The sequence below is a fragment of the Eulemur rufifrons genome, chromosome 8 (genome assembly GCF_041146395.1).
Source record: "Eulemur rufifrons isolate Redbay chromosome 8, OSU_ERuf_1, whole genome shotgun sequence".
Lineage (NCBI taxonomy): Eukaryota > Metazoa > Chordata > Mammalia > Primates > Lemuridae > Eulemur > Eulemur rufifrons.
This window is the reverse complement of record NC_090990.1, coordinates 104697514-104713096: the sequence shown is the minus strand read 5'-3', so window position 1 is coordinate 104713096 and position 15583 is coordinate 104697514. Positions and strand designations below refer to the sequence as shown.

General features: G+C 36.1%; 1 protein-coding gene across 1 annotated transcript in view; it reads left to right on the top strand.

The window, feature by feature from the left end:
- Positions 1-534: 534 nt before the first annotated feature.
- Positions 535-15583, top strand: part of VPS45 (vacuolar protein sorting 45 homolog) — a 64086-nt gene continuing 49037 nt past the window's right edge. Inside the window, exons 1-10 of the mRNA XM_069478855.1 lie at positions 535-710; positions 1371-1505; positions 4906-4966; positions 8789-8868; positions 9391-9459; positions 9577-9714; positions 10138-10248; positions 12496-12630; positions 13044-13157; positions 13939-14106. Coding sequence (XP_069334956.1) covers positions 618-710; positions 1371-1505; positions 4906-4966; positions 8789-8868; positions 9391-9459; positions 9577-9714; positions 10138-10248; positions 12496-12630; positions 13044-13157; positions 13939-14106 — 1104 coding nt within the window. The 5' untranslated portion in view covers positions 535-617. The remainder of the gene's footprint in view (positions 711-1370; positions 1506-4905; positions 4967-8788; positions 8869-9390; positions 9460-9576; positions 9715-10137; positions 10249-12495; positions 12631-13043; positions 13158-13938; positions 14107-15583) is intronic.

Sequence of the window (15583 nt, the reverse complement as noted above, 5' to 3'; positions counted from 1 at the left end):
CTCACTTTGCAGCCTCAACACCAGGGCAATGTCCCTGCCTTATTAAAGATCCAATGAGGCTGGGAAGACGAATCTCGACCACAGCTTAGCAAATACGGCGTGTGACTTACTAAATGTCGTCCCTTCCAGTCCCGAGGGGCCGGGAGCATTATGCCACTTCTCTTCCCTTCCTCCCTCCCTGCCAACCCTAGAGAGTTCTAATGGCAAATAGTGACGATTAGCCAAGCTGTCGTTCTTGCCTCTGAGCAAACCTTATGCCAAATTCTTCATTCCACGAGGCGCCACCCTCTTCCCCAAACCAGCAGGAGGGGCTTTAGGCCGCGGCCGGGCCTCCAGGACCAAAGGCAAGAAAGGGTCTGAGAGTCCAGGCCTCAAAAGACTCCAGTCGGAAGGTTGGTGGAGAATCGCAGTGTTTCAGCCGGATTTTTCCGTCCCGCGGGGAGGCTTGGCCTCGGGTAACCCGCAGCGGAACTACAACTCCCAGCACCGTGGCTGCCCGGACTCCCGGAAGCCGGAGCCCAGCCGGGAGGAAGCAGCTGAGACCCCTCCAACAGGCGGGGGTTAATTTAGCAAGAAAAAGGGGGCGGGAAGGGCTGGGCATCTGTCAGTTCGCCACCATGAATGTGGTTTTTGCTGTGAAGCAGTACATTTCTAAAATGATAGAGGACAGCGGGCCCGGTATGAAAGTACTTCTCATGGATAAAGAGACGGTGAGTTTGCTTTTGCTCAGTATTTGTTTGTGAAGGAACCCTTCCTCCCTTACAATAGCTGGTCCCATTCCACTGTAAGGTTTAGTATTTAAAGATTTTTAAATAAGAGTCAGTTCTGTGTGGATCTGAAAAGTTGTATATTAAGTCAGTTGCAATTAAAAAAGAAAAAAAAGTTGTGTAAAGCTTGCCCATTATGCTTTCAGTCTAGATGGCTCTAACCACTGCCCAGAGACTTAATGTACTCAGAACAATTTATTGGAATCAAATCCTTATCTAAATAGCCTCTGCCAAGAAATCATTCATATATGAGACAGAGCGCTTGGAAGACTTAGGGATAGGCCTGTTATTGTGTTATTAATGTTGATTGTGTTTTTTAAGTAAAACTGTTGGTGCTTAAACTGAAATGACAGGTCATGTGTTGGTCTCAGATCAAAAACAAAAAATTAAAAAAATATATTTTTGGAAATTATGCATTGTTCCTGTTCAGAGAGGATGTTTTTCATTCTGGTACATTACCTACCTGTTTCAGATGTTTAGTGAATGTTTATTCCATGTGTTAGTATTTAAGTTATCCAGCTAAGTATTAATAAAGACTTAGATATTGCTGCTTGTTATCATTATTCTGGAATAGCATGAACTTATTTAATTATTTTTTTTCAGACTGGCATAGTGAGTATGGTATACACACAATCGGAGATTCTTCAGAAGGAAGTGTACCTCTTTGAACGCATTGATTCTCCAAATCGAGAGACCATGAAACACCTGAAGGCAATTTGTTTTCTTCGCCCTACGAAGGTACTACATAAACTGAGCTGCCACCTACCCAGGCAAATGCAGAACACTCTGATCTGAAAGCATTAAGAAGGCAAAATAAATTTGTATTATGAACATTTGTGGCATCATAATTATCCTGGTTTGTCAGTGTTATAACCTTCATTCTTCTTTCCGTATCTCAGTTCACCCCTTACAGCCCGTTCTTCCTTCAAGCTGTCTTTTAGGTTCACAGCTATTCCTAAAGCCACTAACGAACTATTCTTAACAGAGATCCACATCACTTTATTCCTGAATTAACCTCCATACCTGTCACACTGAACACCATTGCCACTTAATCTTATATATAGCTATCGGTGTTTTCAATCATTTTATTCACATCTATGCTCAGGAACCTATAGTGGCTCAATTTTACTTCCATGATTAGATCTATATTTAGCTCAGCAGTCAAAGTCTTCCTTTAGCTGGTTTGGTCTGCCCTTATGTATCCAGCTTTCTTGTGTCCCAACTCTGCTCCTCCACTGTGTCCAAATAGGCCTTTTTGTCATCCTTTTACATGCTCATTCTTGTCCTTTATTTGTTTGTTCTCTTCTCCTAATTTCTTTCTTTCTTTTTTTTTTAATTTCAGAATATTACAGGAGTACAAACATTTTGGTTACATAAATTGCTTGTGTACAGTTTGAGTCAAAGTTATAAGTGTGCGCATCACCCAGATAGTGTGCATTGTACCTGTTAGGTGTGAATCCATCCATTCCCTCCTCCCACCACCACCTACTTGATTTCCATTGAGTTTTACTTCCATATGTGCATATAAGTGTTGATCAGTTAGTTCCAATTTAATAGTACATGTGATGTTTGTTTTTCCATTCTTGTGATACTTCACTTAGAAGAATGGTCTCCAGTTCCATCCAGGTTGTTACAAAAAGTATTAGTTCACCATTTTTTTATGGCTGAGTAGTACTCCGTGGGATACATATACCACATTTTATTAATCCACTCATGTATTTGGTGGGCACTTCTTCCCCTAATTTCTTTAGTCATTTGTCCGTTTTGTCCGTCACCTTCTAAATCATGCTTGAGTCTCTCCTTTAAAAATCCTTTCCTGTTTCAATCTTATATATGTATACTCTCTTGCTTCATATTCATTTTCTTCAACTCCAGTGCATTTTTACCATGCTGGTACATTATATATTTTCTAAAATGCAAATCTGATCATGTCATTCCTGCTTGAAATCCTTGAATGACTTCTTATTGCTTTTATGGAGGACAAAACTCCTTAATTGTGGCCTGCAAGGTCGAGTGTGGTCTAGTTCCTACCATTTCTCCAGCCTTATTTCAAACCATTCCCCCTTTTGCACTCTGTGCCTTAGCGGTACTAATCTTTTGGTCTGCTATAGTCCCCTTGTTCTATCATGCCACAGAACCTTCCCACAGGCTCCTCGCTCTGCCTGGAACTTCTTCACTTCCTCAAGCAAACCTTCCATGGTTTTGCTGACCAGGTCAAACCCACTCTTATAAGCGCTCACAGCACCATTTTTTCCCCCTAATGTTTGTCATGGTTGAAGATGTATATAGTTTGTGTGATTATTATCTATCTCACCTACCAGTAGTAAGCTCCATGAAAACAGAAATGGTATCTCTTTTTTCTCACTCTTATATTCTCAATGCCTGCTACACAATGAACACTCAATAAATAGTTGCTGAATTAATGAATACAGGTTGTGTTATACTAGTTTCCAATTGTTTCACATTCATAGCTCTTAGTTGTGAAATTTTGATTCAGGAGGGGTCTTAGAGATCATCTAGTTCATTATTTCCTAATATTTTTAATTAGGGAACCTCTTTCACAGCTATTTATACTCTCTCAAGCTCTCTTAAGAATCTTTTAATACACATTGTCATTTTTGCCTAGCATATTATGAAGAAGTAATTTTAAGTTTAAAATATTTGTTATTAAAAACAATTTTGGCCAGGCACAGTGGCTCGTGCCTATATGCTAGCACTTTGGGAGGCCAAGGCAGGAGGATCACGTGAGGCCAGGAGTTCAAGACCAGCCTGAGCAACATAGTGAGACCCTGTCTACAAAAAAATAGAAAAATTAGTCAGGCCTGGTGGTGTGTGCCTGTAGTCTTAGCTACTCAAGAAGCTGAGGCAGGAGGATTGCTCGAATCAAGGAGTTTCAAGTTGCAGTGAGCTATGATACCACTGCACTCTAGTGGGGGCAATAGAGCAAGACCCTGTCACAAAAAAAAAAAAAAAAAAAAAAAAAAAAAAACATTTTTAATTTTTAAAATTAAATTTTTCCTTAAGATTATATTGTAAAGTTAATTTTAATGCATTTTAATCTAAATGATAGTTTTTAAGATCTTTTTCCCATTTAACAAGCATGTGCCTTGTTTACATTATTTTTAATTCTGTAAAGAAACATGGTATTAATTGATTGATTGATTGATTGATTGAGACAGTCTGGCTTTGTGGCCCAGGCTAGAATGCCATGGCATCAGCCTAGCCCACAGCAACGTCAAACTCCTGGGCTCAAGCAATCCTCCTGCCTCAGCCTCCCAAGTAGCTGGGACTACAGGCACGTGCCACCACGCCCAGCTAATTTATTTTTAGTAGAGATGGGGTCTCACTCTTGCTCAGGCTGGTCTCAAACTCCAGAGCTCAAGTGATCCTCCCACCTCGGCCAAAGAAACATGATATGACATATTATGTTTAAGAGACCCAATTTTTATTTTAACCATGTGTCATAGTATCAAATATAGATAAAACCTGCATTATAATCTTATGTAATTGGAATTCTTATGTTTTGACCATAAAAAAGTCAACTTTTTTTGTTTTTGTCATATTTTAGTTTAAAATAATGTAATTATAGAAAAGGTCTTAGCCTGCTATTTGCAAATACTTCACAAACATTGCAGTTGTGCAGTCTTAGGTCCTGATAAGTTAATAAATAAAGTGTGAATATAATTAACTATACTTTCTCTCGAATGTTGATTTTTAAAGGACTAGGCATATTTTGATGTTCTATATAAAAATTCTGATCAGAGGAATACAATTTATAGCCAAGCAGCTATACTGAGGCAAATTTGCAGAATTATTACCAATTTTATGTTGTGTTTCAACATCCATGTCCGTTATATATTTTCTTTAATTTGGCCAAAATATTGTAGCTGGTTAATATTTCATATTATACATACTATTAAATCATATATGATTCCTGATTATTTAATGTTATTTAATGATTATTTAATTATTAATCTTTTTTGTCCCCAGCCCTTATTCCACAGCATACACACACTTAATCTAAACCTCAATATACAGTAGACTCTCAGTAAATAAATAAATCAGTGGATGATACTTAATTACTTTTTTACTTTAGCAACTCTCTTCATATTTTGTTACTTTGTTCTTTATTATCTAGGAGAATGTGGATTATCTGATCCAGGAGCTCCGAAGACCCAAATACAGTATATATTTTATTTGTAAGTACATTAGTTCACTTTTTCAATGATGTAACTACATCCTAGCTAGTATGTTTCATCAAACACTCTCATGTCATTAATACTTTATTGAATCTATCACTATAAAAATCTGGCTTCTTTAATGTCCTTTCAGAGTATTGAAAGTCTTGTGACCAGCATTCTATTTCAGAAAGCTAAAAGTGATTTCCATTCATCATTGATTGTTTAGATAAAAAATTTTATGTTTTACTTTGCCTTTCAGGATGCTTTGTAAGTCAAAAATTGTAAGTAGCCAAAGTTCACATCTCACCTCTTCCAAAAAAAGTGTATACTTTTCCTATTTTGCACTTATGAATTGAGGCATAGAAGCTGATTTATTTATTTTGGGGGAGGATATACTTGAATTTGTTGGAAAAGCAGAGATTTATTTTACATACCAGAAGAAAACATTCCACTTCTTTTGCTACTGTATGTAATACATGAAAGTAGAAATAATCAGGTAGGTATCTCTTATATGCACAACTTTCTTTGGGCGGGGAGTGGATAGGGGAGGTCTAGAAATAAACTAGGTTTGTGGTTACTATACAATTCAGGTGGATTTTTTTGATCCAGTACATTCTGCTGTGGAAGTTACATCTGTTCTCCTCTAGATGTCATTATTGATCTTCATAGGACTGAAGTCTATTTGGTAACTTTTCCAAAACCAAGGACCAAACTTAATGCTGGGTAATTAGGGCATTTGAGAAGTTTTGAAGCTCACTTAAAGGTTTTAGAGTGTAGACTGTAGCCTAAGACATATATACTTTCTTCAGCATACACTATTTAATAATGGTACCAAAAATTAACATTTAGAATAAGACTTGATATTTTATAAAGAGCTCTTTCATTTTATTTTGTTCAGTTCTGTGTCGAATTGAAAAGTTACATAAAGCTTGCCAGTGAGTTTTCAGTATACAACGCCCCAAGAGGTAAAAGTAGGTAATTTTATTAGTCTCTAGCATCCTAGGAGTGTTGTTGGTTGGTTGGTTTTTGGCTGATATCCACAGGGGTTTTTTAATTACACTTTCTATTTTGAAATAATTGTAGAGTCACATGCAGTTGTAAAAAAATAATAGACAGATCCTGGATACCGTTTACCCAGTTTCCCCCAATGTAGCATCTTAAATGAAAATAATACAATATCACAATCAGGGTATTAACATTGATACAGTCAGGATGCAGAACGTTTTCATCTCCACAAGGATCCTTTATATTGCCCTTTTGTTAGCCACATCCACAGCTCTCTCACCCCAACCCCCTCGTTAACCCTGGCAGCCACTAATCTGTTCTCCATTCTATAATTTTGTCATTTCAAGAATGTTCTATAAATGGAATCACACAATATATAACCTTTTGGGATTGGCTTTTTTCATTCAGCATAATTCTCTGGAGGCCCATCCAGGTTATTGCATGTATCAGTAGTTCATTCGTTTTTATTGCTGAGTAGTATTCTGTTGTATGGATGTACCACAGTGTTTATCTATTCGCCATTGAAGGATATCTGAGTTGTTTCCAGTTTTAATTACTACAAATAAAGCTTCTATAAACATATGTGGTTTTTGTGTGAACACAAGTTTTCATTTCTCTGGGATAAATAATGCCCAGGAATGCAACTGCTGGGTCATATGGTAGTTGCATGTTTTATGTTGTAAAGACACTGCCAAATGTTTTCCAGAGTGACTATACCATTTTACATTTTCACTAGTAATGCATGGGTGATCTGGTTTCTTTGTATCCTCACAAACACTTGGTGTTGTCTCTACTTTTTATTTTAGCCATTGGATAGATGTGTGGTCATTCTAGTATTTTTTAGTCTGACCAAAGCTAGATCCTTAGGAAGGTGTAAACACTTTTGTACTCAGTTACATGTGTGTGTATATGTGTATTTTTTCCCCCTGTGCTGCCAAATTTAAGTGGACATATAATAGAATCACTCTTGCTGAGTCTCTTGGCAAAAAATTGAAGAGGTCGTGAGGTGCAAGACCCTTTTTTCCTCTAAAGAGAGTTCTTTGCAGCAGTTGAGATTAATAAAGAATAATAAATCCAGTATTTACTCTTATGATTCTAAAGATTGATTTGGACTGTAAATCTATGAAGCAGAAGAAAAAATATAAAGTAGTTAGCACCAAAATCTATGAAAAATAGACTATTGAAATTTCTTGGGTAGAGCAATTTCCAAATTTTACTTGATTGAAGCAAACCAAAATAAATTTGTATATAGTAATTTTATTCATTACAAACTTTCAGCACAATTTATATCAGCACTAAACTGACCTATTGTTTATCTCATTTTTGTAATTTTCTTTTCGTATACTTTTATGTCTACTAAATCTTTTATAGCAGGCCCCTCCCTTTATTAAAATACTTTTTACTATAGAAATTTTCAAATACATACAAAAGTAGAACAGTATAATAAATTCCAGTGTACCTGTCACCTGTTTTCAACATTTTTTTTTTTTTGAGACAAGGTCTCGCTCTGTCAGTCATAGCTCACTGCAGCCTCAAACTCCCAGACTCACGTGATCCTCCTGCCTCAGCCTCCTGAGTAGCTGAGACTACAGGCACACACCACCATGCCCAACTAATTTTCTTTATTTTTTGTAGAGAACAGGGTCTTGCCATGTTGCCCAGGCTGGTCTGAATTCCTGGGCTCAAGTGATCCTCCCGCTTCTGCCTCCCAAAGTGCTGGGATTACAGGCATGAGCCACTGCACCTGGCCCAATTTCAACAATTATTGAGACATGCCCATTCTTGTTTTAGCCATACTGCCACCTACTCCCCCACCAATATTATTTTGAAGCAAATCTAAGACATCATATAATTTTATCCATAAATATTTCAGTGTGCATCTCTAAAAGATGACTCATTTTTTAAAAACCACAGTTCCATTATTACATCCAAATAAAAATGAAAAATAATTCCTTACTGTTTTCAAATATTCAGTGTTCAAATTTCAAGCTTTCTCATGTCTTTTTTTTTAGTTTGAATCACTATCAAAGTAGGTCCATACATTGCTATTAGTTGAGATGTTAAGTTTCTTTAGTCTTCTATAGGTCCCCTTCCCATCTCTTTCTCTCTCTCTTTCTCTGAAATTTTTTTATTGAAGAAACTGTTAAGTTTTCCACAGCCTGGATTTTGCTGATTGCATCCCTGTGGAGTAGTTTAACATGTTTCTTGAGTTTAAAATGTTACTCTATCCTCTAGTTCCTATAAATTTGTAGGTGGATATAGAGCTGTAATTAGATGAAGATTCTATTTCTTTTTGGCAAAAATACTTTATAGGTGATGTTGTATGTTTTCAGAGGTTATCTCTTCTTGTGATGTTAGCAGCTGCTGATGTTCAATGCCTAGGTCCATCCATTGATTCATTAGAGGTTGGAAAAATCATGATATTATAATTCTATCATTAATATTCCTTCTTTATTTTTTAGCTGGAATATTTCTATAAGGAAAAATTTCCCCTCATCTACTATTTGGTTACTTGGTGGTACAGTTTATATATAAAAGACAAGATAAAAGCTTACTTCTTTCTCATTGTTTGCTATTTTCAATATAATTACTTGGTTCCCTAGCATCCTTCAATGCTTCCAATGGTGGTCCTTTTATTTATTATTATTATTATAAACTTGACATATTTGTGCTACTTATTCCAATTTGAAGGTGTTTGACTTTGACAAAGTTTGGTATCACAATGTGTACCAAACTTTACCTACTCATTAGTCTTTAACTATCAGGCCCATTTACGTCTAATTGTAGCAGAGATGATCTCCTTTGAGTCAACTGCAACTCGTATGTCTGTTTCAGATTTCAGTAATGTGATCAGCAAGAGTGATGTGAAGTCATTGGCTGAAGCTGATGAGCAAGAAGTTGTGGCTGAGGTTCAGGTAAGCATATTGGTTCTATAACACATCTCTTATATTGGCCCTTTCAAAAGATTTGAATCTAAAAATAAGGTTCTTTCTCAAAAGAAGAAAGGCTACTGATCGGACAAAATAAATGTGCATCATGTCAGACTATACTTCCATTTAGAAAGTTTGGAAGAGGTATTAATATCAAATTGGATAGGAACAGAATTAAAGGAATAAGTGGAAATAAGGAGATTGGGCTGATGAATTGACAGGAAGGGGTACACAGGGTTAGGGACAGAGTCAGATATACACACACACACACACACACACAAGTATATAAAACTTTTATAGATCTATTATTCCTACTGTTTTATAATTATTTTAATTCTCCCACATTGACTATTGTTACTCAGTTATTAATTAAGCAATTTTTACATCTCTTTACACCTGTATTTCACTATTTGGTTATATCAAATAGTATTATATCACATATGAAAATATTACTGCTTGATCCAATTGAAGTTCATGGAATAACTGTTCTTGGTGCTTTATTTGCAGGAATTTTATGGTGATTACATTGCTGTGAATCCACATTTGTTTTCTCTCAATATTTTGGGTTGCTGCCAGGTATGGAAGGGAAGGATAAAAAACATAATTTATCAGTTGGGAGTTAATTTACCAAGTAATTAGACTTGTAAGATAAAATGCAAATATTTTCTCTGAGTATATGTTTTTAACAAAAAGGGTCGAAACTGGGATCCAGCCCAGCTATCTAGAACAACTCAAGGACTCACAGCTCTCCTTTTATCTCTGAAGAAGTGTCCCATGATTCGTTATCAGCTTTCATCAGAGGCAGCAAAGAGACTTGCAGAATGTGTTAAGGTATGGCATTCCCTGTCCCTGGCTCTAAAACATCGAGGCCATTTATTTCCCTGTCACATTTCAGAAACTAAAGGAAGACCAAGGAGATGATAATATGTTAGGTTTACTGAAAAAGAGGTAGGTATATGTAATTTAAACACAAGTAAAAAATTAGGGCTAAGATTCTTAGGTTTAACGTAAGAAATATTCACAAGCTATTTAAAGCTTTTTGGTCCTATTAAACCACTTGTCGAATAGAGTTTCAAATCCTAACCTCTTAAACAGTATGCTACTAAATTTTGTGAAGCTTTTGAATCCTTTTAGGGGAGGCCTATGCAGAAAGAACTATTGTTAAATGTGGTTTCTATTTATAAGTTTTCTATGTATATCATCTGTATCTGCAACTAACTGGTTGACCAAACCATCTTTCTCTCTCACCCACAGCAAGTGATAACTAAAGAATATGAACTGTTTGAATTCCGGCGTACAGAAGTTCCTCCATTGCTACTTATTTTAGATCGCTGTGATGATGCCATCACCCCATTGCTAAACCAGGTGCAGAACCCTTTGTTAGCACAAGAGAAAGATGATTTAAGTGATATTCATCAAAATGCAGATATGGAAATAAACAGCATGGTCCATTTATTTGCCTCCTTATTCTTAGCTATTCTTGGTTTTGCCTTGTGTTTCTTCTTCCATCCATAGTCATTGTTAACTTTTTCTTCTGCCTCATCCTTCCTGTCCCTTTCTGCCGCCACCCCCCCAATCAAAGCAACTTCTGAATTCTATAGATTCTAATTTCCAATGTTTCCTTCTGTATGATCTTTTCCATTGTTACTACCATTGCCTTGATGTAGACCCTAATCTCTTGCAGGAAGACTAAAATAGTCATCCACTTGATTCCCTACTTTTAATTTCTTCTCACTCTAATATATTCCACAGACACATGTTATTAAATTACTTTTTTAAAGCACAGGTCCGATCCTATTACTTCTGGCTTAAAAATCTTCATTGGCTCCCATTTGCCTGCTAGGTTAAAAAACAAACTCCTGGATTTGGCATCCAAGAGCCTTCACAATGTGGGCCAAACCTCATATAAAACCTAAAGTTCACTACTATATGGATATGCCACATGGTTTCCTGCCATCATGCTTTTACTGTGATCACTGTCTAAACTCTGGAATTTTTGAAATAGCTTCTCTTCCCATCTTTACCTATCAAAATACTTCTCCTTTAAAACCACTCAAAAGCCATCTGACATCTCCTTGAAGCCTGTATTCTTTCAGTCAGACATCTTCCTTTCTCCTGAAAATCAGTGTAGACCTTTATGTCTCTCTTATGTCTCATGCTGCAGTTGCTACGTTGTACCTTTGGTTGTTTTCACCCTCTCCTAGATTATACATTCCTTAAAGGCAGACTGTGTCTCCCCAGTGTTTGTTCTGCAAGTATAAGCACAGTGCCTTGCATATAGTAGATGTTCTATTAATAGTAACTGAATTTATAGGGAAAGTCACATTTTACATACCAATTTCTTCCTAACTTAATGCTAAGGGAAATCTGTGGGTGTGTAATGAAACTTTTCCACAGTATAAGATACCCCTGTACTCCTAAAATTCAAAGCAATATATGTTCAGTAAAGAAACTTTTGATAATATCAAAAAGTAGAAAGAAAAATAATTACCTATAACTCTGTTTCTCAAAGAAAAGCAACAATTCACCCAACAGATTTCACTGAGGATCTGTTACGTGCCACACACTGAACTAAGTACTGGAGATAAAAGATTAAAAGATACAATCTCTGCCCTCAAAGAGCTCATGGTCCAATCATGAGAGAAGTAAACAGATAATTTTAATTACAGAGTAAGTGCTATGGAAGATGTCCATAGAAGTATAAGACATTTTGTTATACTGATTTTAAGTGCCCTAATGGAACTTGCTTTTTCAAGAATTCTTTCGGGGAATCTTGTGGGAAATAAAGCATCTTCTTTTAAAACCTTAAATTATATCTTAATAAATCTAATTTGCTTAAGATAAAATATTATGTATGTAAATATTTTTAGCATTTAGATTCTATATTTAGAAGATACTCTGCTGAAAAATACTTAGTTCTATCTAATGGGCCTATTACTGAAAGTAACCCATTCTGCATAAGTGGTGAAAAGGAAAAATTTTGGGATTACTCCTTTCCAGTTTTACTACATAACTCTATATTTTATAAGACTGGAAACCAATCCTTCACAATTTGTAATAGGTGAAAATATACAATAAAATAGATTCAGAGACAAGTTTCTGAATATGCCAGTGTTTTGATCAACTCGTAAGGTTTCTTCTGATAATATTAGTGTTCCCAGGATAAATATAGTACCACTCAGATCTGCAAGAACACACTTCTCATGCTGCAGAAAACCACAGAAGCGTACAGGAAATAGTACAGCTTGTAACTGCAGTACCAATATAGCTCTATCTGTGAAGCCAAAAATATACTCTTAATTCACAGGCAAAAATTGAAGCTAATGATAGATCTAATTTGTTTTCTTTCTATCAAGAATATATTAATCTTGCTATCCTTCCTCCAAAAGTGTGAAATCTAAAAGTATTTTGACTTTTCAGTGTTTAACCAATTAAAATGACAATCTTAATGCTTATGGTAGCACAAAGTATTAATAAAATTTGGACTCAATAGAGAATCTCCAAAAAGACTAGTTACTAAGAATGTTATCAATTTTTATTTATTTTCCTGAATGTTTACTGTTTCCATATTTTGTCAGTTACCAGTTTTTTTTGTCATATTTCTTTATTTAGTGGACATATCAGGCCATGGTCCATGAACTACTGGGCATAAACAACAATCGGATTGATCTTTCCAGAGTGCCGGGGATCAGTAAAGATTTAAGAGAGGTGGTCCTATCTGCTGAAAATGATGAATTCTATGCTAATGTAGGTGGTTTTTAAATTTTTTAGAATTGTTTTTAGCTGTTTTTAATGTAAGAAGATCAATATTGGCTTGTTAGAATTTGGAGCAGGTATGGGATTGCATATGAAAGGATGATAGAGGTGTCCTATAGATAGGCTGCATCTCAAGGGAGGGCAGAAGATTTGGATTCTGACCCTTTAGCAATATCTTTTTTCATGGAGACCACATAGTTATTTACTTCCCTCCTTTACAGTAGCTCTTTGTGAGAATAGTAATGGTATTCATCACCAGTATCCTGGCTGATGTCCAAATTTGGTAATTAAAATGGAATTTTCCTGCCCTTCAGTTCTGTGTTCAGGATTCTTTTTGACTTCTTTTAAATTGTCTGAAAGTCAGACTAGATGGTGAACTGTGCTCCCATCTTCGTTTTTTGCAGAATATGTATCTGAACTTTGCTGAAATTGGTAGCAATATAAAGAATCTCATGGAAGACTTTCAGAAGAGGAAACCAAAAGAACAGCAAAAGCTAGAATCAATAGCAGACATGAAGGTAAATCAAACATGTAAATGGATGACTAACATGTGAGACTTTGGAACCATTCATGTAAGCAACGTTTCAGGAATCTTCTGGGTCTGATTTCTACCTTGATTCATTTTGTTTGGTTTGAGACATTTTCTGTAATGTCTCTTTTTAGTAAACAGTATAGTGAAAACTTCTTCTTTTTTTTTTTTTTTTTTTTGAGACAGAGTCTCGCTCTGTTGCCCGGGCTAGAGTGAGTGCTGTGTGTCAGCCTAGCTCACAGCAACCTCAAACTCCTGAGCTTAAGCAATCCTCCTGCCTCAGCCTCCTGAGTAGCTGGGACTACAGGCATGTGCCACCATGCCCAGCTAATTTTTTCTATATATATTTTTAGTTGGCCAGATAATTTCTTTCTATTTTTAGTAGAGACGGGGTCTTGCTCTTGCTCAGGCGGGTCTTGAACTCCTGACCTCGAGCGATCCACCCGCCTCGGCTTCCCAGAGTGCTAGGCTTATAGGCGTGAGCCACCTCGCCGGGCCGGGCCGTGAAAACTTCTTAAAAGTCATGTGCTTCTTTCCATTCTTCAGTCATATTTGGACTATTTAAAGACCCAGTCTACCAATATATACCAGTTCTTCTCTTAAGCATAACAAAATGCCATGTGACTGAAAGTTGTAAGTACTTTAGTCTGGGCTGAAAAACAGTCCCTCTGGTTTTTTGGTTTTTTTTTTTTTTTTTTTTCCTTCTTCATACATGCCTATCCTTGGTAAAAAAATAACAGAACCTCCCATTGATGTTTTTCCCATGGCAGGCTTTTGTTGAGAATTATCCACAGTTCAAGAAGATGTCTGGAACTGTATCAAAGCATGTGACAGTGGTTGGAGAACTGTCTCGATTGGTCAGTGAGCGGAATCTGCTGGAAGTTTCAGAGGTTGAGCAAGAACTGGCCTGTCAAAATGACCATTCTAGTGCTCTCCAGGTCAGTCCAATTTGATGAGCACCTACTATGTGTAAGGCACTGTGCCAGGCAGAGCAAGAGATACAAAGGCAAGTAATCCTTCTTCACCAACATGGAATTTAGTCTAACAAGGAGTTGAGACAAGAACAAAAATTAATATTTTTTAATATAGACATATAATAAGATTCACAGGAGAACAATAATGTGCAATCCCCAGGGGTTCAGTTACTTGAGTATTTATGACAGAAGCCTAATCTACTAGAAAGAGCACTAGACTAGAATCAGAAGATCTGGATTTTAGTGTTTGGTTTATTATTTACTGACTTTGTGACCTGGAGGTGTTGACTTAATCTTTGAGCCAGTTTCCTCATTTGTAAAATAGATATAATAATACTTATCTCACAGCATTGTTAGGAAGCTTTTAAAAGATACAATGTATATTAAAAGGTATTACCAAATTTTTTTATTGTTGAAGATCTGCTCTTTATTCCACGAACATGTGAATGCCTGCTATATGTACATACTGCTATGAGGATCTAGGAGTACAAAGACAACTAAGATACAATCTCATCCCTCAAGGAGCTCACACGATAGTAGAGGAGAAAGAAGTTTAAGCCAGGAATTATAATCCCATGCAGTAAGTGCTATAATAGAAGTATTTACAAAGGAATATGGAAATGTAGGGGAAGGAAAACAGTTTTCCCCAAGGCTTCTTAGAGCTTCTTAGAGAAAATAACATTAGTACTGGGTTTGGACAGATAAATAGTAGGAATGCACCAAGCAGAGAAAGGGAGAAACGTTCTCAGCAGAGAGAATGCAGGCATGGAGATACAGAAAAAAATATATTTTTTAATATATATGTTTAATATATATATAAAGTTGGGCTTTAATCTTGATGAGAGCTACCAGAGAATTTTAGAAGAAAAGTGACATAATCAGACTGTAGCCTCGAGAAATTTATAGTCTAGTTGAAGAGACAAAACTAAACCACAAGAAAAAATTAGATAATGTTTCAAGATGATATTTAATTAAGCCAAAATCCTAATAGAATTTTCTTAGAGAAGGCAAGATGAAGATGGACCATAAAGAATGAATAGAATTTGCGGGAGGATTTCAGTAGGGATAATAGCAAAAGCAAGGATGCAGAAGTATGCAGGAAATAATAAACAGTTTGACCTGTTGATGTGGGTGTAGAAGAAAAATAGGAAATAAAATTGAATTGGTAAAGAGGAACCAGTTTATGAAGACGCTTGTAAGAGAAATTTATACTTGCTGACATAGGCAAAGAGATCCAGTATAGGATCTTACATAGAAAGTTAAGGTAATGACAGTAGTATTTTAGGAAATTTAATCTAATAAGGGTTCTTTAGAGGTGTAAAACCAAAGTCAGAGAGGCTTGTAGACTTATAGTGATAGTAGTAGAAATGTTCAGTAAGGAGCAAATCTGAGAAACATTTCAAAGGGAGAAAACAAATGACAGATTGAATATAAAGAAAGG